A 26,049-nucleotide genomic window follows, 5' to 3' on the forward strand; every position below is an offset into this window, starting at 1 on the left:
ACGGGAATGGGTGCGCGAGCAGAGGCAGCTCGGACAACGGCGGCGGCATGCAGAAGCAGCAGCAGGCGAGCAACGGCGGGGGTGTTGCCGCCAGGTTTTCTGGCGCCGGTGGCAATGGCGTTGCTGCGACGAACAAGGTAATCGATCGATCGATCAAGTAGCATGCATGCATGCACGCCACCCCATCAGCGTTTTCCTTCATGTAAATGGCTTTCTTGTCAATAATCTAGTCAATGCGTATCTTTCATTTTACTATGTCTTCATTCACTGCATAAATCTCTTTTTTTTTCAGATGTTGAAACATTGCTCAACAAAAATTAAGATTGGCTTTGTTCGCTACGAGCAGTCAAGCCAATGCAAGAACTTTAGGGATAGCAGTGTAAGCTATGCATCTGCAGCAGCAAAGGTTGATTCATCAGGGGAAGAAGAGAAACAAGATTGAGCAAGCTACGGCTTGTTTGATATAGCCGCCAAACCTTGGTGCAACATGCGTGATTGGTTTCCCATAAAAAAACATGTGATTGGTTCGCACCGGGACCTGTCTATCAAACTTTATAGCATTGGCTCGATGCCAGTTTGTGATAAACAGGCCCTGGTTGAATGCCGATTATGTCGCCAGAAACACTGGGAAACCAGACAATCAATAAAACTGTTATCTGGGGATGTGTTCTGTCACTCTGTGTGTCTACCTCGACTTACTGAGCTGCATGCATTAGACCCGTAACACAAAAACAGAAAATTAAATAAAATATTGCTCCACCCTTATTATTTTCTTAAACATTGTAGTCTGTTTCTGATGTAGTTCGCTTATTCAGCAACTTAATCAAACATTGGGCATTCTTTAGTGAACAGCCGTACTTTTCAATTCCATTCTTGAAGGTTTATTTAGCCTATTTGTTTTTGTTGCTCACAGATGTAGGTACTTGCAAGCTTTTTATATCATATCATTTCATTAAAAAGAAGGGAGAAATCTAATTCTGACCATATATATCCACACCTTTTCGTCAGCTGCTGTCCGTGAGATGGCACAGAGGAAGTCAAGCAATTTCATTTTCTATGGGCATCAGTGTCAAATGGTTCAGCCGTTATCCACCGTTAGAGGCAAAAGGCAACGGAATGGCACACAGGGCAAAAGAAATTAGTGTCTGGTCACACAGGGACGAGCGAACTTTTTAATGACACAAGGAAATTGAGCATCTTTTATAATGGCACACAGGGAAAAGGCCCCCTAAATTAATCCCCTTAAATTTTTATTTACATGATAAAAAAAGTAGAGCACCCAACTTCAACCCACCTTCGATAGGAGTTCTAGATGTGAGGGGCTGAAACTATAATTTGGGAGGACATGAAAAATAGGAGCCCAAATAGGAGGTGGGTTAGAGTTGATTTTTTTATCAAGTTCTTAGATTTAGAATAGGGACTTGTTTAGGAGGTGGATTGGAGTTGCTCCAACCAACCAAATATGTTTGTATTTATAACCGGATACAATGGGATCACGGAACACGCTCCGAGAGTCCCACGCCATGACGAACACCGTGTGCGACACCGTTTCACCGCGGCGCGCACCACGTGCTGTAGCGCGCGACATGACGTTCAGCAAACGGACTCAACCAAGTTGTGTTCGTGGACTCTAGCACGCCTAGGCCACGCTCAACCTGCACCCTAACTCTAGATGACAATGAACAAAGTTGTAACTAACCTATGCAACAATTTATCTAACAAAATACCCCCTAAACTTGTTGCACATCGACGACACCCAACGCCTTCCTCAGTTCCATGAATCTGATTCGCCCAAGCGATTTCGTGAAGATGTCAGCCAACTGATTTTCAGTGCCAACGTGTTCCACTTCCACCTTTCCTTCTTCGATGCACTCACGCAGAAAGTGATACTTAGTATCAATATGTTTACTTCTGTCATGATGCACAGGGTTTTTGCTTAGCGCTATTGCAGACATATTATCCATGAGGAGCTTTACTGGCGTCTCCTTTGTTCCCATCAGATCACCCACGAGTCGACTGAGCCATATTCCTTGACAGGCAGCTGCTGCACCTGCTACATATTCTGCCTCACACGATGAAAGAGCCACAATCTTTTGCTTCTGTGATGCCCAAGTCACCAAATTCTTTCCAAAAAAATATACCACCCCTGTAGTACTCTTCCTGTCTTCTGAATCTCCAGCAAAGTCACTATCACTGAACCTGATTAGAAAGGGTTTCAGGTCAGTACCTCGCCCATATTTGCAGCCAAAATTGATTGTGCCTTTCAAATATCTGAGTATGTGCTTCACAGCAGCCCAATGGTCCTTGCTTGGAGTCTCCATGAACCTGCTGACAACACCAACAACAAATGCTATATCTGGCCTGGTGTTGACTAAGTACCTGAGACTTCCAATTACACTTCTATATGCGGTTGGTTCAATCACCTCATCCTCTAACCTCCTGCTTAACTTGAGTCTTGCTTCCATGGGTGTTGCACAAGGATTACAATTCAACATCCCAGGAGATTCTAAAATCTTCATTGCATAAGCATTTTGACTCAAAGAGATTCCATCTCTTCCTTGCTTCACCTCTATCCCAAGATAGTAACTGAGAAGCCCGAGATCACTCATGTTGAACTTCGTCTTCATCTCCAACTTAAACTGCCTTATGTCACTGACACTTGGCCCTGAGATGACAAGATCATCAACATATACCCCCACAAGCAGGAAAGAGTTCTTGTTCTGTCTCCTGTAGACTGCATGTTCTAGTTTACTCTTCACAAAACCTAGAGAGATCAACTCCTTATCGAGTTTAGCATTCCAGGCCCTAGGTGCCTGCTTAAGCCCGTAGAGTGCCTTTTTCAGTTTGAGCACTTTTCCTTCGTTGCCAATGTTGAAACCAGGAGGTTGCTGAACAAACACAGTTTCAGTGAGATCTCCATTCAAGAATGCCGACTTGACATGCATATGGTGTACCTCCCATCCACTCTGAGCTGCTAGTGCCAATAACACCCTCACTGTCTCAATTCTTGCAACAGGTGCAAAAACTTCCTCAAAATCCACTCCCTGCCGTTGTGCATAGCCCTTTGCCACCAAACGAGCCTTGTGTTTCACCACATTTCCATCTGGATCCTTCTTGACCTTAAACACCCACTTAAGGCCAATTGCCTTTTGGTTGGGTGGTAGATCAGTAGCAACCCAAGTCTGATTGTCCTTGATTGCCTTCATCTCAGACTCCATTGCCTCTCTCCAGCAAGGTTCTGAAAGTGCATCCTCCACCGTTGCTGGTTCCTCAGAAGCCATAAGACACAACCCTGAATATTCAAAATTCTGAATCTCATCAGTGCTCTCAAACAGATCAGGCAAGGTCCTGTATCTTCTTGGTGCTTCATTGGTACCCTCCGATGCATCTGTTGGTGGGGTGGCCCACTGAATCTGCTGTGTGGACCCGACTGACGATCCAGGGGTGTGAGGTGAAGCTTCTACTGCTCCCCCACCTGATGGAATTGAAGGTGCAGGAGAGATGGGTTCGAACTCTGCATCGGTATCAGAATCAGCAGAATCAGCGCCTGAACCTGACTGTATTGTCGGACCAGGAACAGTGTTGTCCTGAAATTCGTCAGCATACTCGACTGAAAATTTTGGTGCCAGTTCGACCACAGCACCCGTTTCTTGCCCAGCTTTCTCCCCCCAATTCCATGGTTCCTTCTCACTGAAGATCACATCCCTAGCGATGAGTAACTTGTTGCTTACGGGATCATAGACCCTGTAACCTTTTGTCCCAGGCTCATAGCCCAGAAACACACCTGGGGTTGACCGATCTGCAAGCTTGTTAATGCCCGGCGTCATCCTCTTTGCATACACTTTACACCCAAAAGTGCGTAGATGCCTGACACTCGGTTTACGCCCATACCAAACTTCAAACGGAGTCTTCCTAGTGAGGCTTTTAGTGGGTGAACGGTTTAACAGATACACCGCAGTTTTGACCGCCTCACCCCAAAACTTGCCCGGCACATTCATGCTCTTCAACAAGCACCTTGCCATCTCAACAATGGTTTGGTTTCGTCGCTCGACAACCCCATTCTGTTGAGGAGTATATGCTGTGGTGGTGTTGCGTCGGATTCCTTGTTCATTACAGAAGACCAGGAAAGCACGCGAGTGGAATTCACCTCCACGATCGGTTCTGAAAGCTTTTAGCCGATGGCCAGACTCCACTTCTGCTCCCACCTTGAACTTCTTGAAGTATTCTAACGCCTCAGACTTTGATGCGAGCAATTCCAGCCACATGAAGCGACTGTAATCATCTACAGTCAGCAAGAAATAAGACTTCCCACCTGGGGTAGGTGGAGTTATCTGCCCACACAGATCACCACGAACCAGTTCAAGGCCATGTTTTGCACGGTACTTAGACGCCTTAGGAAACGGAGTCCGGTGATGCTTTCCCAACGCACACCCGTTGCACACCTGCTCTGCACGCCGAATTACCGGCAACCCTTCCACCATCTGCTTGGAGCCAAGATCACACAGAGATCTAAAATTCAGGTGTCCATAACGTGCATGCCAAAGCCAAGCTTCTTCGTCCATCTTGGACAACAGACAAACAAGAGCAGTCAGATTCACCTTCATGATGTACAGGCGATTTTTCCTTTCTGCCCTAATCAATACACCGAGATCTGCATTGCCGCTGGACTGATGTCTCTCAAACACCGTCATGATGCCATGATCTATTTCTACTCGACAACCTGCTTCCTCCAACTGACCAAGGCTCACAATATTGCATTTGAGAGATGGGATATAGTATACCTCTGTGAGTACCCGATGGTCGCTGTTCTTCCCAGCAATGGCTATAGCTCCAAGGCCCTGGATCTCCACCGTTGATCCATCGCCAAATCTCACTGCGCCCCAGACCGATTCGTCCAGAGTCGCTAGCGCGCTACGACACCCAGTCATATGGTTCGTGGCCCCCGTGTCGAGCACCCACGCGCCTTCATCGTACTTGGATGGGAATACGCGTTCCTGGTTGAGGAACACATGTTGCGCTCCCTGTGCGACTGTCCGCACAACATTGCAGACTTGTGCTACCAGCAGGGCACCTTCTGTGTCCCCAGTGGCATGATGCGCAGCTTCTTGACGTTCGTTCACTTCCATCTTGGTCTTGCACTCCTTCGCAAAGTGCCCATAGATGTTGCACTTGCGACAACGACCTCTCCGTCGTGGTGTTCCCATCGACGTGAGTTTAACCCCTGAGTCACGCCCATCACCGCCGGCGCGTGCCCTAGGCTTCTCCTTTTTGACAAAACGACCCTTGCCCTTATTTCCGGTCCCAGACGATGAGTCTGATCCGACATGATTCTTGCTCCTGGCCGCCCACTCTTCCTCGGTTAACAAAAGCTTGGGCATCTTTTCAGCAACTTGGTCCACCGAGGGCTCAAATCTATCTTCTGCCGCCCGAAGATGAGCGATCAGTTCCTCGATGGTGAGCTCCTTCACGTTCTTGACCATCTCGATGGCTACCGAGACTTGGCTGTACCGGGGTGGTACAACCCTGAGGAATTTTCTCACCACCCGTGAGTCATCCACGCTCTTTTCTCCAAGGCCTTTCAGATCTGTTGCCAACTTCGTGATTCGTATGGAGAAATCATCAATCGACTCCCTGGGCTTGAATGAGACAGCTTCAAACTCACCCAAGAGCTTCTGAGCATTGACTTCCTTGACGCGATCAGCACCTAGACGCATCGTCTTGATTGCCTCCCATGCCTCCTTCACAGTTTTCTTATTTAGGAGCATCGAGTGCATCTCCTGCGGAACCCCGCGGAGCATGGCTCCAAGAGCCAAACGATCTCGGCGCCTCTCCGGTTTATCACCAGACTCGATCATGTCCCAAAGAAACATGCCCTCTAGATTACACTGGATATGCGAGGACCACTCTTGATAATTGGTATGGGTAAGCATCGGCCACACTAAGTTGTTAGCAGCCTGGTTGAGTGCCCGATCCATAGATTCCTTCTCGCCCGACGCTGCCATCTTGAATGGCGATGGATCTTGACAGCTTCTTCACCGATCTCCTTCAGCACCTTCTCACCACCGTCTTACGCCTCCTCCTCGACAACCTTCGGCTCCGATACCACGTGTTGGAACCAAGCTTGATCCTGGAGCTTGAGTGCGCGAGCGGCTATGGTGGCTCGCCGGGAACACGGTCACCACAGCGAGGGCAAACGCTAGATACGGCAGCATAAACTTCTTGTTTTGTTGTTTCCTTTTGCATCTAGCGTTTGCCCTCGTCGTGGTGACCGTGTTCCCGCCGAGCCACCATAGCCGCTCGCGCACTCAAGCTCCAGGATCAAGCTTGGTTCCAACACGCCACAGGCCTTAAATCAGGCCCCAATATCTCCCTTTTGGAACCGGCCTGTAAAATTTGAGGGCCAAAATCAGAGCCCAACTCCAACGGGCCTCTCAATCTCGGCCTGCAAATCAGCGAGAGCCATATGTCAGAGCAGCTCGAGCCCTGTCCGCGGGTGGGCAACGTGACGCCGGCGGCTGGGCGACGTTGCAACCGACGGCTGGGCGACGTTGCGGCCGGCGGCTGGGCGGGCGACGTGACAGCCGTGGCTAGGCGGGCGACGTGACAGCCGGTGGTTGGGCGGGCGACGTGACGACCGACGGCTCGGCGACGTGACGGCCGGCGGCTGGTGAAAGCCCTAGTTTGGTTTTGGATAATTGATGAAACCCTAATACTAACCTCTATACTAAGTGTGTGTAGACTTAATGAGGTTGGTACATGCCAAGTGATGGAGCAAGTGATGATCATGGTGATGAAGGTGATAACCACAAGATAATCAAGTGCTCAACTTGGAAAAGAAGAAAGAGAAAAACAAAACCCTATGGAGATCAAGGCAAAGGTATTGCTTAGGGTTTTGGTTTTGGTGATCAAGACACCGTAGAGGGTGTGATCACATTTAGGATAGATAGCCGTACTATAAAGAGGGGAATTCTTTGGCTAAGCGGTTATCAAGTGCCACTAGGTGTCATTGTTCATGTGCATGCATTTAGAACCTAGTGAGCTAACTTAACTCCTTCGAAGAAAAATGTTTATGAAAATGCTAACACACATGCACTTGTTGGTACACACTTTGTGGTGTTGGCACTCTTTGAGAAGGAGGTAGAGTTTCAAGGGTAGAGAGAGGATGGTGTTGGCACTCTTTGAGAAGGAGGTAGAGTTTCGGCGCTTTTCGAGAAAATGAAGTGCATATTTTCTATTGCGCTGGTGGGAAATTTAGAGAAGTCACGGGAGTGTTTCTCGTTGAGGAACACTCACCGGACGCTGACTCAGTAGCACCGGACGCTGTTCCTGTGCGTCCGGTGAGTAGGCAGCCTGACTCGGTTAGGGTTAGGCACCGGACGATGGGCACCGGACGCAGCTTGGAGCGTCCGGTGGTTAGCGTCCGGTGTGCGGACGTTTTGCGACCCTCTCTGCGCATGGGTCCGGTGAGCACCGGACGCTACCGGTGCTTAGCGTCCGGTGACCCTGCGAATTTGCGGAGCTCTCTGCGCACGGGTCCGGTGTGCACCGGGCGCGTCCGGTGGAAACTTGCTCAGCGTCCGGTGCTCTGCAGGTTACCATTAGATTCTGACACACGGCTGACGTTGAAGCACCGGACGTAGGTGTTGAGCGTCCGGTGCCCCTTTAAGAGCGTCCGGTGACCCCGTATTTCACCCAGTGAAAGAGCCAACGACTCTATTTGTTTGAGGGGCTATATATACGTGTTTGGCCGGCTTAGGGCATATACTCTTGGCATTCTAACATACTAGACATCCTTGTGAGCCTAAGCAAACACCTCCCACTCATCTCCTTCATAGATTATACATCTTTGTGAGATTGGGAGTGATTCCAAGTGCATTTGCTTGAGTGATTGCATCTAGTGGCACTTGGGGATCGATTTGGCTGCGGTTTTCTTGTTACTCTTGGTGGTTGCCGCCACCTAGACGGCTTGGAGCAGCGGAGGAGGATTGTCACGAGTTGGTGATTGTTCGTGGCCATCTCCCGGTGATTGTGAGGGGTCTTGTACCTTCCCCGGCGGAGAGCCGAAAGGTAACTCTAGTGGATTGCTCGTGTCATTGAGTTACCTCACTTGTGGGTAGGTTCTTGTGGTGTCCTAGTGAGGACGAGGTTCGTGCTACACCTCTTAGCCACCGAACGACCAAGGGTTGGTCGACACAACGGGACGTAGCGTGCCGGCAAGCACGTGAACCTCAGGAGAAAAATAGTGTGTCTCCATTGTGTTTGTTCATTGGATTTCTCCCGGTGATTGGACTTCATATTATTGATTGGTTCATCCCCTCTACGCGGCGGTATAAAGATCAAACTATCTCTTTTTACATTCCCGCAAACTAGAGTAGCTTACTTTCTTGTATAGAAACTTTAGGTAGCTCTCTAGTGTAAGTAGTGACTTAGCTTTTGCGTGCCTAGTGATCATATCAACTAGAATTGTTGGATAGGTGGCTTGCAAACACTCCCTTTAGAGCTAGAGCAAAAAGCTACGCTTTGTTATTTACTAACCACTTGCTCTAGTGAGTTTTGTAGATTTTTAAATAGGCTATTCACCCCCCTCTAGCCATATTAGGACCTTTCAGCTGGGCGACGTGACGGCCGACGACTGGGCGACCAACAAGCTCCGCCCTTGTATGCTCCGCAGCTTCGATTCACTCCATCTCCGCGGAAGGTACGAATATCCCATCCTATGCTCCGCCCTCCTGGCCGGCCGCCCGACGAGCTCTGCTTGATTGACTCCATCTCGATCCACATGCAGTTGCAGGCAAGATGCCCATTCTCGTCGCCACCAACATCGACTAGGTTCTGAACGTGGAAGGGACCGGCCGCCGGTGCCTTTTGCCCAATTCTCAGTATGTCCAACAAGGTTAGTTCGTGATTGCCTCTGCAAATTATTGAAAATTCTAGTTTTCTTCACTGTTGAGTTCTTGCTCATTGCAAAATTCACCGGTGATGGATCTTGCACCCCTACTGAATTTTGCAGCATCTTGTTCTTGCACCCCTACTGAATTATGTGGAGCCTGCTGCATCCAACTTGTTAATTGTTATATACATACACTTGTTATTACTGGACACAAATGATTCTGATTTATTAGTAGAAGATCTAGTCTGTGATGCTGACAGCGAGCTGACCTGTTAATTACCACCACCCATTCACCACACTCACACATCCTTTGTTCACCTTGAGTAGCATAACACATCTGAAAATTTCAGAGAAAAATTCCTTTAGATCTGTAGACATGTTTGCTGAATACACTTTGCAGAATGTGTCCCAAATCTCTACTCTACACAAATGACTTGCCTCTGCATGTAATTACTAGTACAGATGAAGGAATGTGTCCCAAGTCTCTACATAGTCAAGGAATGCAGAAATCGACGATATCATTTATTAGTAGAGTTGTTGACGCTGATAGACCTATTTTCAAAGCATGAGCACCACACCGTCAGTCCTCTGTTTGATGCAACCAGGGCTGCTATAGAGTAGGTAAACATCAGAAAATTCAAGAGAATCCTGTAGTTGTGGGGACTTCTTGCTAGTATAAGTTGCACATTGTGTCCCAAGTCTCCACACATTGCTCTGGCTCTGCATGTTTATGTTTACTATGACTGAAACACATAATACAGAAGGTTGGAACAAGGAGATGTTTCTTACTGCAAATTCAGAGCCAGTATGTCATGTCATCAAAATAAGTTCTTTGCTCTTGTTTTATTAATGTATTTTTTTGTTGCTATGGCAGATGTCAACGTTTGGAACTAGAGCTCGTCCATGGTGGGATGACGAGGATGAATCTGATGTTGACGACCTCTTCATCATTGCTGGTCTTCTTGAGGGCTCGAGGAGAAACAAGCGCAAGAAAAAGTTTCGTGGATCGTTGCCAGGTCGCCGCAAAGTGCCACGGGACATTTTGGGAGGTCACAATCGCATCTACCTGGACTACTTCGCGGACCAGTGTGTATATAGTGATAGACATTTTAGAAGGAGGTTTCGGATGTCCAGGTCGCTCTTTCTGCGGATTGTGGATGCAGTGGAGTCTCATGATGACCATTTCCGTCAGAAGCCCGATGCCATCGGAACTCTTGGTGCCTCTCCCATACAGAAGGTTCTTGCTGCCGTTCGGATGCTTGCCTACGGTATCTCAGCCGACTTTTTGGATGAGTATGTGAGGATGGGAGAGAGCACCATCATTGAGTGTCTAAAGCATTTTGTGAAGGCTGTCGTCGAGGTCTTCGGCGAAGAATACTTGAGGGCCCCCAATGCCCAGGACACAGCTAGGTTGTTGGCAATTAATAGTGCAAGAGGGTTCCCACGTATGCTTGGTTCAGTTGACTGCATGCATTGGAAATGGGACAAGTGTCCAGTGGGTTGGAGAGGAGCATACGAATGGAAAGAAGATGGGCCAACCATGATCCTTGAGGCCGTTGCATCACAAGATCTATGGATCTGGCATGCATTCTTCAGCCTTCTAGGTTCTCTAAATGATATCAATGTTTTGCGCCGCTCTCCACTCTACCAAAGTCTGACTTCTGGGACGGCACCACAAGTGGAATACACGGTCAATGGAAACAAGTACACAAAGGGGTACTATCTTGCCGATGGGATATACCCAGCCTGGGCAACATTTGTCAAAGCTTTTCAAAGACCTCAGGGCAACAAGAAAGTCCACTTCACAATGGCAAAAGAAGCAGCGAGGAAAGATGTCGAAAGAGCGTTTGGGGTACTCCAAGCTCGCTTCGCAATAGTGCGGGGTCCTGCAAGAATGTGGCACAAGGAAGATCTATGGTACATAATGCAAGCTTGTGTAATCTTGCACAACATGATAATTGAGGATGAGCGAGATGAGGAAGATGACTTCAACTACCATCAAGAGGGTATCCCGGTGTTGCAACCTGTGGACTACCAACGTCGTAATCCTCTTGTGCTAGAGGACTTCCTGAAGATACACGACGAGATTGAGGATAGGTCTTTACATGAGCGACTTCGTGATGATCTTGTAGAGCATTTGTGGGCAATTCATAGTTCTAGGTAGTTTGAGATTCTAGTGATTTTGTAATCCCTAGTTCAGCTGTGTAGGTCTACAGGGAAGACTAAATTATGTAATATGCAGTGATTTTGTACGGCCATTATTACCATTTGAATCAAATATCACCCACTGCTACTCATGGCTTTTATCAGTAAACTATGCTTTGACTCGAAATTGAAAGATGCATTCACAGTTATTTATGCACACAAGAATAACTCATGGCTTTTATCAGTGTGCTGGTTCGAAGTTGGCAGCCGAGGCACAAATAAACTGTTCTGGATTTACAGGAACTGCTATTGAAATCTGCACAAACCACATGAAAACCTATACAAACTCTGTCAACAGCTGACTGCTGTTTCTATAGCTGAACAGAAACAGTAAACACCTTTAAAAAACAGAAACTTGCTATTGTTCCACAAACATTGACCCAGGTACTACAAATCCAACAGGAAAGCAATTGAAGAAGAATAACCTTTGATCAGTGATACTGCAAGAATAGCAATATCTTCTCTTAACCATTTCCTGGAAGGACTGTTCAGATAACTGAGCCAGTTAAGTTTCTACACTTCACTGAACTGAAAATAAAGCATCACTGAACTGAACTGAAAGAATCTCTTTTCATTACAACTGAGAAATACAACTGGTTTTCTTCCACAATGGGGTAGTATCATAGCTTTTAGTATCCAACAAAGCTTTTTAAAGAAAATAACAGGTTTCAGTAACAGGTTTCACTAATAGGTTTCTGAAAAACAGATAACAGGCTTCCACTATGAGAGTACTGATAAGCACTAAGCACCAACCATATCCAGAAGACTGAGTACTGATAAGCACCAACCAGTCATATATAATGGAAATAAAGACACTATCAAGTACAGATAACTAGAAATGGCAACTTGCACAAAGCCAAAGACTGAGTACTGATAAATAAAGACACTATCAACTTCACTGAACAAAGACATACTACAGTACAGAAGATGCACAAAGCCAAAACTGTTCATAAGTCAACTAAACTCATAATATAAACCAGCTGTGAATAAACCAGCTGTCAAGTACAGATATACTGGAAATAGCAAGTGTTTACAAAGTCCTTCAACTAATAACTCATAATTGAACTGCCTGAACATGGCAAATGTATGTTTACAAAAACCTACACTGCACTCTCACCACTAGCCGTCTCGCCTACACTAGCACTCATCGCCTTGACAATCTTCGCCCTCTTCGCCTTGACATATGCCCTTTGATCATCATCCATGGTGGTCACATCACAAAACATGATCTTTTGTTCCTGCTCCCACTGCAGTCGCTCCTCATCTATCCGAAGCCTACGCTGCTCAACCATCATATCCTTCTCCCACCTATCTTTCTTCATCATATGTTCCTCGGCCTTTATTACCATCAGTTTTTGCATCATTTCCTTATACTCGTCATCTCCTTCATTGTTTTTCAGCTTCTCTTTGGATTGCCTTCTACCTGGAGGTCGGGCTTTCTTAGCTGAAGGGAGTGAGGAGCTCTGTTGGCCTTGGGTGGTTGAGTCATCGTCCTCTTGTTCACTTCTTACCGAGAAGTTGACCTCTTTGGACTTGGCTGGCCCCTTGTTGCCTTGAAGCGTTGATTCAAACTTCTGAGTGTGCCTCAATGTGAGCCAGCAATGTTCGAATTGACAATTTTTGCCGTTGGATTTTCTGGCATACCTTGCTTGGGCTTCAAGCAGCTGCAACAAAGATCAAGTGCATGATTAGATATATAGCAATGACAAGATAATGGATGAACCAAGTGCAAGAACAATTACATGCTCTTGGTATGGAATGCCACTTGGATGACGACGCTCGACCTCCTCGTAGTAGCCATGGAATTTCATGCACTCCTTTAGTATGATCCCAAAGCGGTGCTCAAGTGAATTGGGAGTCCTATCGGAGTCAAAGTCCCTGTTCGTGTGGAAATGATTAGCGATCCTCTCCCAATAAGTTTTTTCTGACTGCTGATTGCCTATGATAGGATCATTGCTGATATTAATCCAAGATTTGCAAAGTTGGATATCTTCAAGATTACTGTAGTTGCTGCCTCGCTTGGATTTGCCACCAGTACTTGGAGTGGTATCCTGCTGCCTTGGCAATTCCAAATCACCATCAACTCCTGGTGTCAACATATTTGAGTAATATCCACTTAGTGGTTCACTTGAAGCCCTTGCTTGCTGCAAAGAAGTATACAAAAATATGAGTGTTAGATTATATCCCATAATAAAATGCTTATAAGATACATGTATCTGTATGGAAAATGAATATGCAGCTTAAAAATGCTCAAGACAGAGCACTTGAGAACAATACATGGTTCAAACACTTAAACATAAGGTAATATTAATAATAGCACTTGGCAGAAACGTCCATAGAGCAGCTGTGATTGAGCAGAAAAACCACCCAAAGATCCCATCATTTAACTAATGCAGAGTGAGGAAAATATAATATCCAAGTATCATAGGAGTATCACAGGAGAAATTTGAACTACTTGCAGCCCTGGAAATCACCTAGTTGCACAGATTGAAATCAAGTGCTTACCATGAATTTGGGTTGGTTGGTTTCCAGATTTAGAGGGAACAAATGCAGTTCAATGAGCCAGGTTTAGATGGAACAAATGCAGTTTTCAGAAATAGCATAGAACATCACCTCTAGGGAATTACCAAAGGCAGATAAAGCAAGTGGACTTGTGCAGCGAAAATCTAAGGCATATAGAAAGTTAGAAACAATGTATGCCTGCACTGAACAACAAAAGATATACCACTAAACAGTCTCACAAATTAAAAAGTGCAGCATGCAAAGTAGTGTAATCCTGGAATGTGCCAAAGTAGTGTAATCCTGGACTGTTGCAGAAACTACCATAGAACAAAAAAATCTTGGATCTTCATTTTCAAAAGAAACTACCATGAAAGGTATAGACAGCTCAAAGTCTGAAACAAGCTCAAAGTCTGAAACAAGCATATGTTGCTATAGAACTAAATTGATATAAAAGTAAGATAGGAATTGAAAGTAGTAATAAGAAACCAACAGTATTTCTCAAGATAGATACTCTTGGCTGCTTGTTGCTTTGTCCATGTATCTTGGGAATGAAATTAGCACAACTCACCGAGTACTCAGGCGTCCAATGAATCTGGCTGAAGTCGTCGTCGGCAACCTCGTAGACATGTGCTTGTGCTGGTGATGATGTGGTGCTGCCGGCGTCCCATATGCTGCTGTTGGCGTCCCAGGTGTTGGAGTGAGGCTCCATGAAGGTCAATGCGCGAGGGCCGAGTCGAGGCGGGTCGTTGCAGAGCCGAGGAGGTAAGCCGCTGCCGCCGCCGCCCGCCGGGAGAAGGCATCCTGCTGCCGCCACCGCTGGGAGATGGACGTTCTTGGGTACGAGACAGGTTGGTGTCGACAGGAGCCGAGGTAGGACGGGGATGCGGCGCGATGAATGCACGACGTCGCGTGGGAGCCAACGCCGGACGGGGAGGCAGCCCGCCTCCGGGGATTCCATGGGACGCGCCGCCGTCCATGGGAGAGGAACCTGCAGGGAGCAGCAACAGCATCAGTTTCTTTGTTTAGCTTTGCTTGCTTGCGTGCGTCGCCGGCCACCGCTGCTAGCATGAAGGGAATAGGACTATACGTACTGCTCCTGTTCCGGCGTGTTCGCGGATCTTGGCGGCGCGGTCACGGTGGCAGATCTTGGCGGTGCGTTCGCAGACAAGACGCTCCAGCGCGGTGCGGTCGCGGTCGCGGTCGCAGCTCCTGCTCCGGCGTGACGAGCCTCCTGCACCGACTTCGGTGGACGAGGTGCTCCGGCGCGGCGCGGTCGAGCGCGCGGCGGCGCTCGCTCGCGGACGAGGCGCGGTCACGCGGTGGGAGGGGAAAAGTGGGTGGGACCCACGGGATAGGGGGGTGCCAGATTTGGAGGCCTGATATCAAATTTTGAAGGCACATGTAAAATATGGGCCCAACTAGAATGTCCATTGGAGTTGGATTTTTGTCCAAACTCCTAAAATTTAGAGTAGAGGCCCAAGTAGGGGGTTGGGCTGGAGATGCTCTTAGTTTGCTGAAAAATTTTGGATTTGGTTATTGTAGTATTTTTATTTGTATTTGATAATTATAATACTTTATATATGTGTTTATAGATTTGATGTGACGGGAAATTTTGAAAAAAATGAGAAATTTTAGGAACTAAACAAGGCCTTTTATTTGTATTTGATAATTATAATACTTTATATATGTGTTTAAAGATTTGATGTGACGGGAAATTTTGAAAAAAATTAAGAAATTTTAGGAACTAAACAAGGCATTAGTTCAAACAAAAATTCAAAAACTTTTCAAGATTTCTCATCATATTGAATTTTGCGCCACATGCATAGAGCACTAAATATAGATAAAAAATAACTAATTGTAAAATTTACCAGTAATTTGCGAGACAAATCTTTTGAATCTAGTTAGTCCATAGTTGAACAATAATTACTAAATACAAATAAAAGTGCTATAATATCAAAATAAAAAAATAGATTTAATACCTGGCCAAAGAAAGAAGAAAATCACGGACCCCACGGCATATATGGATGTAGGTCACGCCTACTGAGACAGAACTTTTAGTGCGCGAGTCTATCAACTAAGATCTTGTTTAAGATCTTGTTTAGTTCCAATTTTTTTGAAAAACAATATATTTAACAAATTTAATTATGGAGTAACGAGGCTTAAAAGATTTATCTCGTGATTTTACAGACAAATTGTGTAATTAGTTTTTATTTTTATCTATATTTAATAATGCGTATATGTGCGGCAAGATTCGATGTGATGGAGAATCTTCAAAAGTTTTAGGTTTTTGGAGTGAACTAAACAAGACCTAACTTCACCATGTTGTCAAAAAAAGAATTCATTACCAGCGACAAGATTTTTTAGCTCATCTCTCACCTTTGGAAAACACACCACGTTAGCTAGCTGGGAGCACAACTGTTTGGGATGCCCTTAGACATCTGCATCTATCCGATAATTTTAGTTGCTATAAACTCTATGACAATCAAACGCTAATAGCTTATTTGCTTAAGATTATCTGTCGAATTTGTCAGCGATTTAACAGTACTCTTACTAAATCAGCGAATAGTTTTTTTTAATCATGGCTTATCAACCAAACGAATAGGTTGTAAGTCACTAAGAGCTCTCAAAGGCTAAATACACTAAAGTGCTTAACTAGGTGAGAAGGTAAATTAGCAAAGGTAAAACAAGCTCTCAAAACTAATTACACTAAAAAGCTTGTTATAACTAGTTTGCAAGAAGTGAATGAATGAAGAGGTTTATACCACGTGTTGAGGAGATGAATCAATCAACCAATATATTAATGGTCACAATATGAAAACCAAGAGAAATAATTCAATGGGCAAAAGACAATTATTTTTTCTTCTGAGGTTTACGTACTTGCCAGCGCGCTACTCCCCGCCATGTCGACTAACATTTAGTGATTCGATGGCTAAGAGGTTATAACACTCCAAAATTTTTAATTTTGGATTGTTATTAGAAAATACTAAATTAAATAAGGATGTAAAATTTTTTTCTAAAATATTACAAGATTTTATTAATTATTGTTATTATAAAATGAGAAAAATGTGAAATTTTAAAACTTTTATTAAATTAAGTGGATGGTGTTTTATTTGTTGTGTGCTTTGTGCCCTAGCTTTGTTTAGCTGGTGTGAGAAAAATGAATTTCAAAATTTCTGGCGAGCACGTTTAGGTCCTGTTGGTTTTTGGAAAAATAAAACTCCTAAAGTCCTATTTGAAAACTAATTCAAATTCGAGTTGGAAAACAATTTAGAAATATGTTTAGACTAAAATATATTTAGATTTCAAAATAGTAAAACAAGTTCCAAAATAATCTCAGGTTTTTGAATTCAAAAAGGGTTTTGAAATTGGTTTAGTAAAATAGATTAGAAATCAATTTTTATAAAAAGAAAAGAGTTTATCTTCTTCCTAGGCCGGCCACCCTTCCCTCGGCCCAGCTTCCCCCTCCCCTCTCTCCTCCCTGCTAGCGGCTCACCCAGCTAGGCCGCGGCCCAGCGCCCCGCCTCGGCCCGCTAGCAGCCGCCGCAGCGCGCACCCGCTGCCATGCGGGCCCCGCCTGCTAGCCTGCCCTGAGCCTCTGCCAGCCGGGCCCCGCGCGTCAGCCGTCTTCCCCCCAACCTCCCGCCCGATTCGGACGGGAGAGTCCACCGCCGCTCCGCCTCGGCTTCCGAGCCGGGCGCGTCTCCCCAAGATCCCGGCCCCCTATAAATAGCACCCTGTCGCCGCCCGCACGCGTCCCTAGAACCCTAGCCGCCACCAAGCCGCGCTCGTGAAGCCCCGAGGCCCTAGCTTTGAAGTCGCCGGAGTTCTCGTCGTCGCCGAGCCGCCCCGCCGCGAAGCCCACTCGCCCCGGCCTCTCTTCCGTGCGACCAGCCTTCGCACTGCACCCGCCACGCCGCACGCGACGCGTTCGTGCCCTCGGCACGGCCTCCCGTGCCCCGCAAAGCCGCTGCGACGAGCTCACTGGCGCGGCCATGGCGCCGCCGTCGCGGCCGGCCGCCCGACCCTCCCCGGTCCACGGTGGACCGGTGGACCAGCCGCCACCGCCCCGGTCCACAGGCGCGGGTCGTGGACCGGCCAGTCCCGAAGCGCCGCGTGGCAGGTCAACCGGCCAGACGCGGTCAGCCCTGGCCATTTTGCGAAAAAGCCCCTACAGTTTTCGGTAATGAACCCGCCATCCAAACAGTTCAAAAGTATTTAATATAATGCCCTTGCCTTTTCTGTTTAAGCCCCTATGCTTTAAAGAAATAGTGCCCGCAATCCGAACTGTTTTTAGAATTCAGTTTTAATTATTTAAAATATGAAAAATAGTTCTGATAATTCACAGTTTTGCCACTGATCTTGTTTTGGCCATAGAATCCGTGTTTTAACTCCGTTTGAGCCCATTCTTGTCGCGTTAGGTTCGTATCGACGTAAACTACGCTTTAGCAGTGATGCATGCCATGTTTGACACTTCATGTTTTCACCATAAATACAAAATGATTAATGTCTAATTAAATGCCTTTCTAATCTATACAAGTGATTTAAGTTTATAACTTTAGTTTTTCTTAAACAAATATTAATATGTTTAATGTCAATGTGATTTGTCTTTTCAAGTGTGACTTACTTAATCTAATCTCAGTTCATAAATGCCTTGTTCGACTTATGTCACAAATCCTACGCTTTTCTAAACTTTAAATGATAAAGTGACTTAAATAATTTATTATTATTCATAAATAGAATATGACTAGAACTATACTACATCTTTGATAATTATGATTTGTTTAACTCCATTTTATGACTTTTCTCTTGAATATCTGTCACTATAATTCATCTAATAAAATAATCCAAGCGTATAGTCGTCTTCTCCGTTACACTTCGATCCTCGATAGTCGTGTCTATTTAACTATAGCTCCGCTCTCAATCGTTCTTGCGTTGTCTCGATCGTAGCAATAAGTCATGTCGTTAGTGCGCTCTTTCAAAGCTTTTCTTGTGATTGATGTTTGTTCTTAGTAGTGATTGTTTGTTTGTCTATTTGTGTTGCTTGGTTGCTACGAGTAGAAGCGTGGTTCGTCAACAGTGAAGACCAGGAGCTGAGGACCGACAGTCGAAGCAGAAGTTGGAGATCAGAAGAAAAAAGCCAAAGAATTCTGAGCAGATATACACTGGGAATAAAGGCAAGTGCAGACACCGTTTGATCATTTTGAACCTACTCATTAATGTCATTTACTTTATATGCATGTGTCCAATGAATGCAAACCCTAAGGACATGACTAGTTTTACTTACCATTCCTTGTTCACCTGGGGTTATGTATATGGGTAGTCTAGGCTATACTAGGTTTGCTTAGCTGCTCTACTCATCTTATACGTATGCTTAAACAAGAATTACTCTCTACTTAACTTGATGCTTAAACTGTGCTGAATCTTTGGTCACTGCGGTGATGGCGATGTTGGATGCTTACGAGCATCGTGATGATGGTGGTGACAGGGGGAGCGGGTACTGTTGGTGGTCCGGTTTGCCGGGCGTACCCGTCTCCGCTCTCCATAAGGACTTAGTCAGGGAGCGGCCCCCTAGGACATACAGTGCAGCTCCAAGCTATATGGCTCTGGCTTGACTAATTATCAGGACCTCCACTAGTAGGGTGTTACTTTCCGGGTAGGCGTGAGGAAGTAACTTGGGTAATGAATATTAAGTTGTCGGTTGATCGGTACGCCATGGCTATGGGTATCGACTGCCGAGCGCCCCGGCAAAAACTTGCGAGTGGCATCCTATTAGTTGGACCCTGTGAAAGGTCTCGTAGTGAGACCCTGCCTGCTCACCTTGGCAGTGTTTTGGGGAGTCATGACCCCGGGCAAATGGGAATCACGACTTGGAGTGAACGTGCACACCTCTGCAGAGTGTAAAACTGATATATCAGCCGTGCTCACGGTCACAAGCGGCCCAGACCCTCACTTGATGAGCAAATTGGATTCACTGGATACTTGGAGATGGAACCTGGCGAGGTTGCTACCTCGTGTTTTGGCGGAATGGCTATTCCGTGTTGGTAGGATTGCTATCCTGTGTTAATAATTGGGGTTAATCCCTGGACTACTATAATTATTAGGATAGTCTTTTAAAAGATGCTAATTACTACTTACACTAACTAAGGGTTGGGTTTATGCTACTCATAATTAGTAATAGGTTGTTCTAATACTAATCATATTTAAAAGCGATCAACTATAATGCTACCGCAGTCAAACCAAGTCAGTTTTACCTTGTTTTAAGCCTTGCATGTCATTACTTTCCGTCTGTGCTTGCTGAGTTCGACACGAGCTCACCCTTGCTATTCCCCCCACACCCCCAGTGTGTAGTGAAATGCTGCTCAGAAGAAGGACAGAGATATTATGGAGTTTTCTAGAAGTATATCAGAAGTGCTTGGCGTACGGAGCCCCTAGTCAACCGTCCCTGAGAAGAATGGAGCCTAAGAAGTTTAGCTATTGTTTCCGCATACTCTGATGTTTGTAAGTGTTAATATAAATATGTTTTCCGCTATATATAACATTGTTTCTAATATTTCTATTCTTTGTTGTATGTGTGGACTTCCTGGGCACACATATGACGACTCTGGTCTTATTTTAAAAGCCAGGGTGTGACAAAGGTGTTGCATGAATATCATCCACAAGTTGGATATTATAAGAATCTACCCATAAGTAAGGTAGCTCAATGACACGAGCAATATACTAGAGTGACTTTTAGTGCTCTGCCACGGAATAATTCAAAAACCCCTCACAAAAGCATTGGCCTAGCCACAAACAATAACCAATATGTGTCGGACCTCTATCGCTGCTCCAATCTATCTAGGTGGCAGCAACCACCAAAAGTAATGGTTAAGGATGTGAAAGTAGTTTTTGGTAAGGGACAAGGCAGCCAACCAGTTCCAAAAGATGCAGCGGGTCATGCACCCATGTGGAAGAAGTCAATATATTGGCAAGTTCTAGAGGTCCGGAATGCGATCGACGTCATGCACCTAACAAAGAATCTCTGTGTGAACCTTCTAGGATTCATGGGTGTATATGGTAAGCCTAAGGATTCACTTGAAGCACGACAAGACTTGCAACGCATGGAAGAACGAGACAACCTGCATCCAGAGAAGACAGATGATGGACGCCAATATTTAAGACCTGCTAGCTACACTCTTAGCAATGAAGAGAAAGAAATCATGTTTGAATGCTTAAGCAGCATCAAGGTCCCATATGGATTCTCCTCTAATATAAAAGGTATAATTAATGTGCCTGAGAAGAAATTTCTGAACTTAAAGTCGCATGACTGCCATGTGCTTATGACGCAATTGCTTCCAGTTGTATTAAGAGGAATTCTACCTCCACATGTACGTCTGGCCACCGTAAAGCTATGTGCATTCCTCAATGCAATTTCTCAGAAGGCAATCAATCCTCTGGAACTAGCTGCTCTACAGAATGATGTGGTTCAATGTCTTGTCAGCTTTGAGTTAGTGTTCCCTCCATCCTTCTTTGATATCATGACACACCTCCTAGTTCATCTGGTCAAGGAGATCAATATTCTGGGTCCTGTGTTCCTACATAATATGTTTCCCTTTGAGAGGTTTATGGGAGTTCTGAAGAAATATATTCACCAACGTGCTCGGCCAGAAGGAAGCATCGCCGAGGGCTATGGGACAGAGGAGGTCATTGAGTTTTGTGTTGAATTCATTCCTGAACTTGACCCAACTGGTGTTCTTGAATCGCGCCACGAGGGGAGACTGAGTGGAAAGGGAACACTAGGAAAGAAACATACATCGGTACGGGGGACGATTCTTTCAATAAAGCACACTACACAGTTCTTCAAAACTCATCCGTGGTGGAGCCGTATGTCACGAAACACAAGGACTTCCTACGATCGCAATTCCCAGAGAAGAATGAAGCTTGGTTTATGCGTCAGCACATAGACACTTTCAGTGATTGGTTACGAAAAGAATGTCAGGGTAATGACCAGATTGATGAGCAACTGTATTTGTTGGCTAGGCAACCATCATGGCACATCCTCACGTACAAAGGGTACGAGATAAATGGAAGTACATTTTACACCCTAGGCCAAGATAAAAGAAGCACGAACCAAAATAGTGGAGTTCGCGTAGACGCCATAGACCCGAATAGAAACAGACAAACATATTATGGCCGTATAGAGGAGATTTGGGAACTAGACTACGCACCTAATTTTAAAATCCCTTTGTTCCGGTGCCAATGGGTGAAGGTTACCGGAGGCGGGGTGACAGTTGACAAAGACTATGGAATGACAACAGTGGACCTCAACAATGTTGGTTACAAAGATGAACCATTCGTCCTTGCTGCTGATGTGAATCAGGTGTTCTATGTGAAAGACATGTCTACAAAATAGAAGAGAGGAAAAAATGACAACAAATCAACAAACGAGCCAAAACGCCATATAGTTCTCTCAGGGAAAAGAAACATTGTGGGAATTGAGGACAAGTCAGATATTTCAGAAGATTATAAAAGGGATGACCGAATCACGCCTTTCAATGTGACCAAAGATCCGAGCATACTGATAAATGCTGAGGACACTCAATGGTTGAGTCAAGATCATGACCAAGGAACATACGTCAAAAAGAAGATCACTATTGTGCCTGCCTAATAAATAGATTGCAATAGAGTATGTGTATGTGACAATTGTAACTTAAGATGTTTATATTAGTTTTTCTTATTTTATATCATTTCAAATAATGAAATGACATTTAAGTTTGCTATTATAAGAGATGTGTCAATTATTTGTCAAATGCAAAAATAGTCAAACTTGGTAAAATGACAAACTAAATTACTTAAAATGAAAAACTTTTGAATACCAAGTTGTTAGATATCTTCAAGATCTAAACTTTTTATATAGACAATTTTTCCATTTGAGAAAGTTTAAGTTCACAATACCCACCAATTCTTGAATCTCACACAAAGTATATGAAACTACATGTGTCAATTGTGGATTTTGAACTACACCTTCCTAACACTTTGTCAAATGCAAAAATGGTCTATATATTAAATGTAGATTTTGATGAGTGGAACAATATTGGTATTCATGACTTTTCCGTTCGAGACCATCTAGGGTTCCGAAAACCGATGCGTGGCTATGAATTCTATCAAAATTCAAAATTGAGTTGTTCAAACTTTTCCAAAAGAAAAGTTGACCATTAGACAAAATGTAGAACTTGATGAGTTCAACAAACTTTGTATTCATTACTTTTCCATTTGGGACCATATAGGGTTCGGTCAAAGTGTGTGTTTCTAAAAACCAATGCTTTGACTTTGGTCAAACTTGGTCAAATGACCCATTTGATGACTTGAAATGAAAAAAATTTGAATACAAAGTTGTTAGAGATCATCAAGATCTACATTTGATATATTGTCCATTTTTCCATTTGGATAAATTTGAGGCAATCCTAAGCACATTTGTTCAAAATCCAAGACGGGTTTTGGTCAAACTTGGTCAAATGACAAACTAAATTACTTAAAATGAAAAAATTTTGAATACCAAGTTGTTAGATATCATCAAGATCTAAACTTTTTATATAGACAATTTTTCCATTTGAGAAAGTTTAAGTTCACAATACCCACCAATTCTTGAATCTCACACAAACTATATGAAACTACATGTGTCAATTGTGGATTTTGAACTACACCTTCGCAACACTTTGTCAAATGCAAAAATGGTCTATATATTAAATGTAGATTTTGATAAGTGGAACAATATTGGTATTCATGACTTTTCCGTTCGAGACCATCTAGGGTTCCGAAAACCGATGCGTGGCTATGAATTCTTTCAAAATTCAAAATTGAGTGGTTCAAACTTTTCCAAAAGAAATGTTGACCATTAGACAAAATGTAGAACTTGATGAGTGCAACAAACTTTGTATTCATTACTTTTCCATTTGGGACCATATAGGGTTTGGTCAAAGTGTGTGTTTCTAAAAACCAATGCTTTGACTTAGGTCAAACTTGGTCAAATGACCCATTTGATGACTTCAAATGAAAAAAATTTGAATACAAACTTGTTAGAGATAATCCGATGTAATGGTGAATATTGTTGTAAGCATAAATAAATAAATAAGAAATAGAGAAAAAAATTTTAAAAAATAATCCGATGTAATGGTGAATATCACGTATATTATGATTTTAGAGATAAATGATGATAAATAAACAAAATTTACGTTTAAATATTGCACAAACAAATTTTTCTATCAAAAACATCTGCTTTAAGATATTAAAATTAAATAATACATTTTTGCATTAACAAAATATTAATTATTTTTCATATTTAAGATTGCTAATATAAGTGATGAAAAGATTTTATGTTTCCAAATTGATTATGTAAGCAATTAGACAAAAAGAAATGAAACTATTATTTTTTAACAAATTAATACCTATTATTCTATTTACTATGCAATTAACAACAAAGTATTGTATGCATAAATAAATAAGAAACTGAAAATTACATTTAGTCCCGGTTCCTAGCTACGCACCGGGACTAAAGGTCCCCGCGTGTATATAAGAAAATAGTCGTCTTCCTCCTTGATCCAGTTCGACTGAGCCCTAGTTTTCCTCCGCCGCGCGCCGCTCTCCGCTGCCGCCTCGCACCCTTGTCCCCGGCCGAGTGCTGCCGTCGTCTCGAGCCCAGGAGCGCCGCCGCCGCCAACGCCACCACCCCTCATCCCCGGCCCGAGCCAAGGACCATACGGAGCGCCGCGTCGAGCTCCGACGACCCTTCCTCTTCTACGCGCGGCACCGACGACCCTTGTCCTTGGCCCGAGCCAAGGACGTACGGAGCGCCGTCACCACTGAGCTCCTTGCACCGACCCTCGTCCCTGCAGGCCCGAGCCGAGGACCCTCCTTGCTGAAAGCACAAGTTTGGTTTTGGTAATTAACGACACCAAGTTGCTAATGCTTTGTGTTCAAGTGATTTGAGTTAGGCATAGCAACACATTTTAAGAAGGAGCAACGTACATGAGTGGTGGACACATGGTCATAAAGAGAGAAGGCATGAAGTGGAGATCATGGTGTTTGTTGACGGTCCTTAAGTATCAAATTTAATTATCAAATAAACAAAGAAAAGGATCCAAATGAAATCAACATCTAGACTTAGGGTTTTATCTAACAGAATTCCACGAGTTTTGGTGTTTGTCTATTTCTGCAGGGGGTTATCAGGAAATAAGGAAGAAAGGCCCACATGTCAGGATTACATAGAGATATCAACGCACCGCGCAATTTTCTACCATCTAGAAGACTCCAGAAGCCACGAGACCGAAGCGGAGGCGAAACGGGGCCAGGACCTGGGCGCCCGCCCACCTGCCGAGCCCAATCAGGACTCTTTCTCTAGGGAGATCTCCACCGACCTATTGGATCCAGAATAACGTAGTACCACATCGCCTACCGACCCAAAAACGCATAGAAGGGGAGGACTATATAAGGAGACCCCCCTGGCCCCTGGAGAAGACAAGAAATTATCATAGAGATTGAGGGGTGCCCTCGAAGGAAAACCTCTTCTCTAAATAATATTTCTTTTTAGGCTTAGCAACCAATGTAAGTAGAAATAGATCTTCTAGTTTCTACTAGATTTAGAGAGATAGAGTGGAGGTGTAGATCGGAGGAAGGCCGGCCTGTCGGTGTCTACTCCGAGTTGTACCTGCGGGATCAAGTCTCCTAACCCGAGGCTTGCTTCTAAGATTCTTCAGTAATTCGACTTCTAATTCTAGTAAGTTCTTATTTTATTGTTCTTTGGTTTATGAGTTTACTTTAATCCTCTTCTGGTTGAGTATTAGAGTAATCACTTGCTAGCGTAAACGTGGTGTTTAGGCTAGGGTACTCATAGATATCCCCTGACTAGCTGGACCGTGGTAGTAGCGAGGAACGTGACATTTCCGAGTTACCTTTGTATCCCATATCTTGTTAGTAGGACGGGTAGGTTTATAGGTGCGGGTCGAACATCCTCTGTGGTGTCTAGATTCCGTGAGCCTCCCCAATAGAACACTAGATCATCCTTACCAAGGTTAGAACGAGACTACGGTTGCAGTCTTCTCTATACATCACTCACATCGAGAAACATTCTTTGTAGCCTAAAGGGATAGTAGCAATAGATTTGGTTAGTCAGATGCACCCTTTCTCCCAGTGGTAAAAATATAAATACGATAACTCTGGATAACCTCCCGGGTGAAATGCTCACCGATATCCGTGCGCTTGCAAATCATTTTCTAATTGTGTTACCAAATATCAATAGTGATGGACAAGTAGTAAAGTGATCAAGGCAAAGGTATAAACATAGGATTTTGCTTTCGCCGGTCTAAGATGAGTAGAGAAGTGATTGACCGGATTTAGGATAGATAGCCGTACTATAAAGAGGGGAAATCTTTAATTGCAATGGTTATCTAGTGCCACTAAGTGTGAGTCTCATTTGCATA

General features: G+C 44.4%; 2 protein-coding genes and 1 long non-coding RNA gene across 3 annotated transcripts; 2 read left to right on the forward strand and 1 right to left on the reverse strand.

The window, feature by feature from the left end:
• Positions 9–675, forward strand: LOC8075621. The gene is made up of 2 exons (XR_002455279.1): positions 9–202; positions 293–675. It is a non-coding gene; the product is annotated as an uncharacterized LOC8075621 (long non-coding RNA).
• On the forward strand, positions 9,630–11,054 carry LOC110437284 (putative nuclease HARBI1). Its single transcript, XM_021465677.1, has 2 exons — positions 9,630–9,695; positions 9,765–11,054. The coding sequence occupies exons 1-2, from the start codon at positions 9,630–9,632 to the stop codon at positions 11,052–11,054; spliced, it is 1,356 nt and encodes a 451-aa protein (XP_021321352.1).
• Positions 12,115–17,750, reverse strand: LOC110437285. The gene is made up of 5 exons (XM_021465678.1): positions 17,331–17,750; positions 14,689–14,973; positions 14,166–14,585; positions 12,838–13,239; positions 12,115–12,759 (listed from the first exon to the last, which is right to left on the reverse strand). The coding sequence occupies exons 1-5, from the start codon at positions 17,748–17,750 to the stop codon at positions 12,196–12,198; spliced, it is 2,091 nt and encodes a 696-aa protein (XP_021321353.1). The 3' UTR covers positions 12,115–12,195.

This window comes from Sorghum bicolor, chromosome 7 (genome assembly GCF_000003195.3).
Source record: "Sorghum bicolor cultivar BTx623 chromosome 7, Sorghum_bicolor_NCBIv3, whole genome shotgun sequence".
NCBI classification, from domain to species: domain Eukaryota; kingdom Viridiplantae; phylum Streptophyta; class Magnoliopsida; order Poales; family Poaceae; genus Sorghum; species Sorghum bicolor.

Coding starts and splice junctions, on each gene's coding strand:
- LOC110437285 (XM_021465678.1), bottom strand. CDS start 17,750: ATGGCCAGGGCTGACCGCGTCTGGCCGGTTGACCTGCCACGCGGCGCT. Junction 14,974..17,330: donor CGCGTGCGGGCGGCGACAGG/GTGCTATTTATA, acceptor ATTTGATATCAG/GCCTCCAAATCTGGCACCCC. Junction 13,240..14,165: donor ATTGGACGCCTGAGTACTCG/GTGAGTTGTGCT, acceptor ACTTCTTTGCAG/CAAGCAAGGGCTTCAAGTGA.
- LOC110437284 (XM_021465677.1), top strand. CDS start 9,630: ATGACTGAAACACATAATACAGAAGGTTGGAACAAGGAGATGTTTCTT. Junction 9,696..9,764: donor TTACTGCAAATTCAGAGCCA/GTATGTCATGTC, acceptor TTGCTATGGCAG/ATGTCAACGTTTGGAACTAG.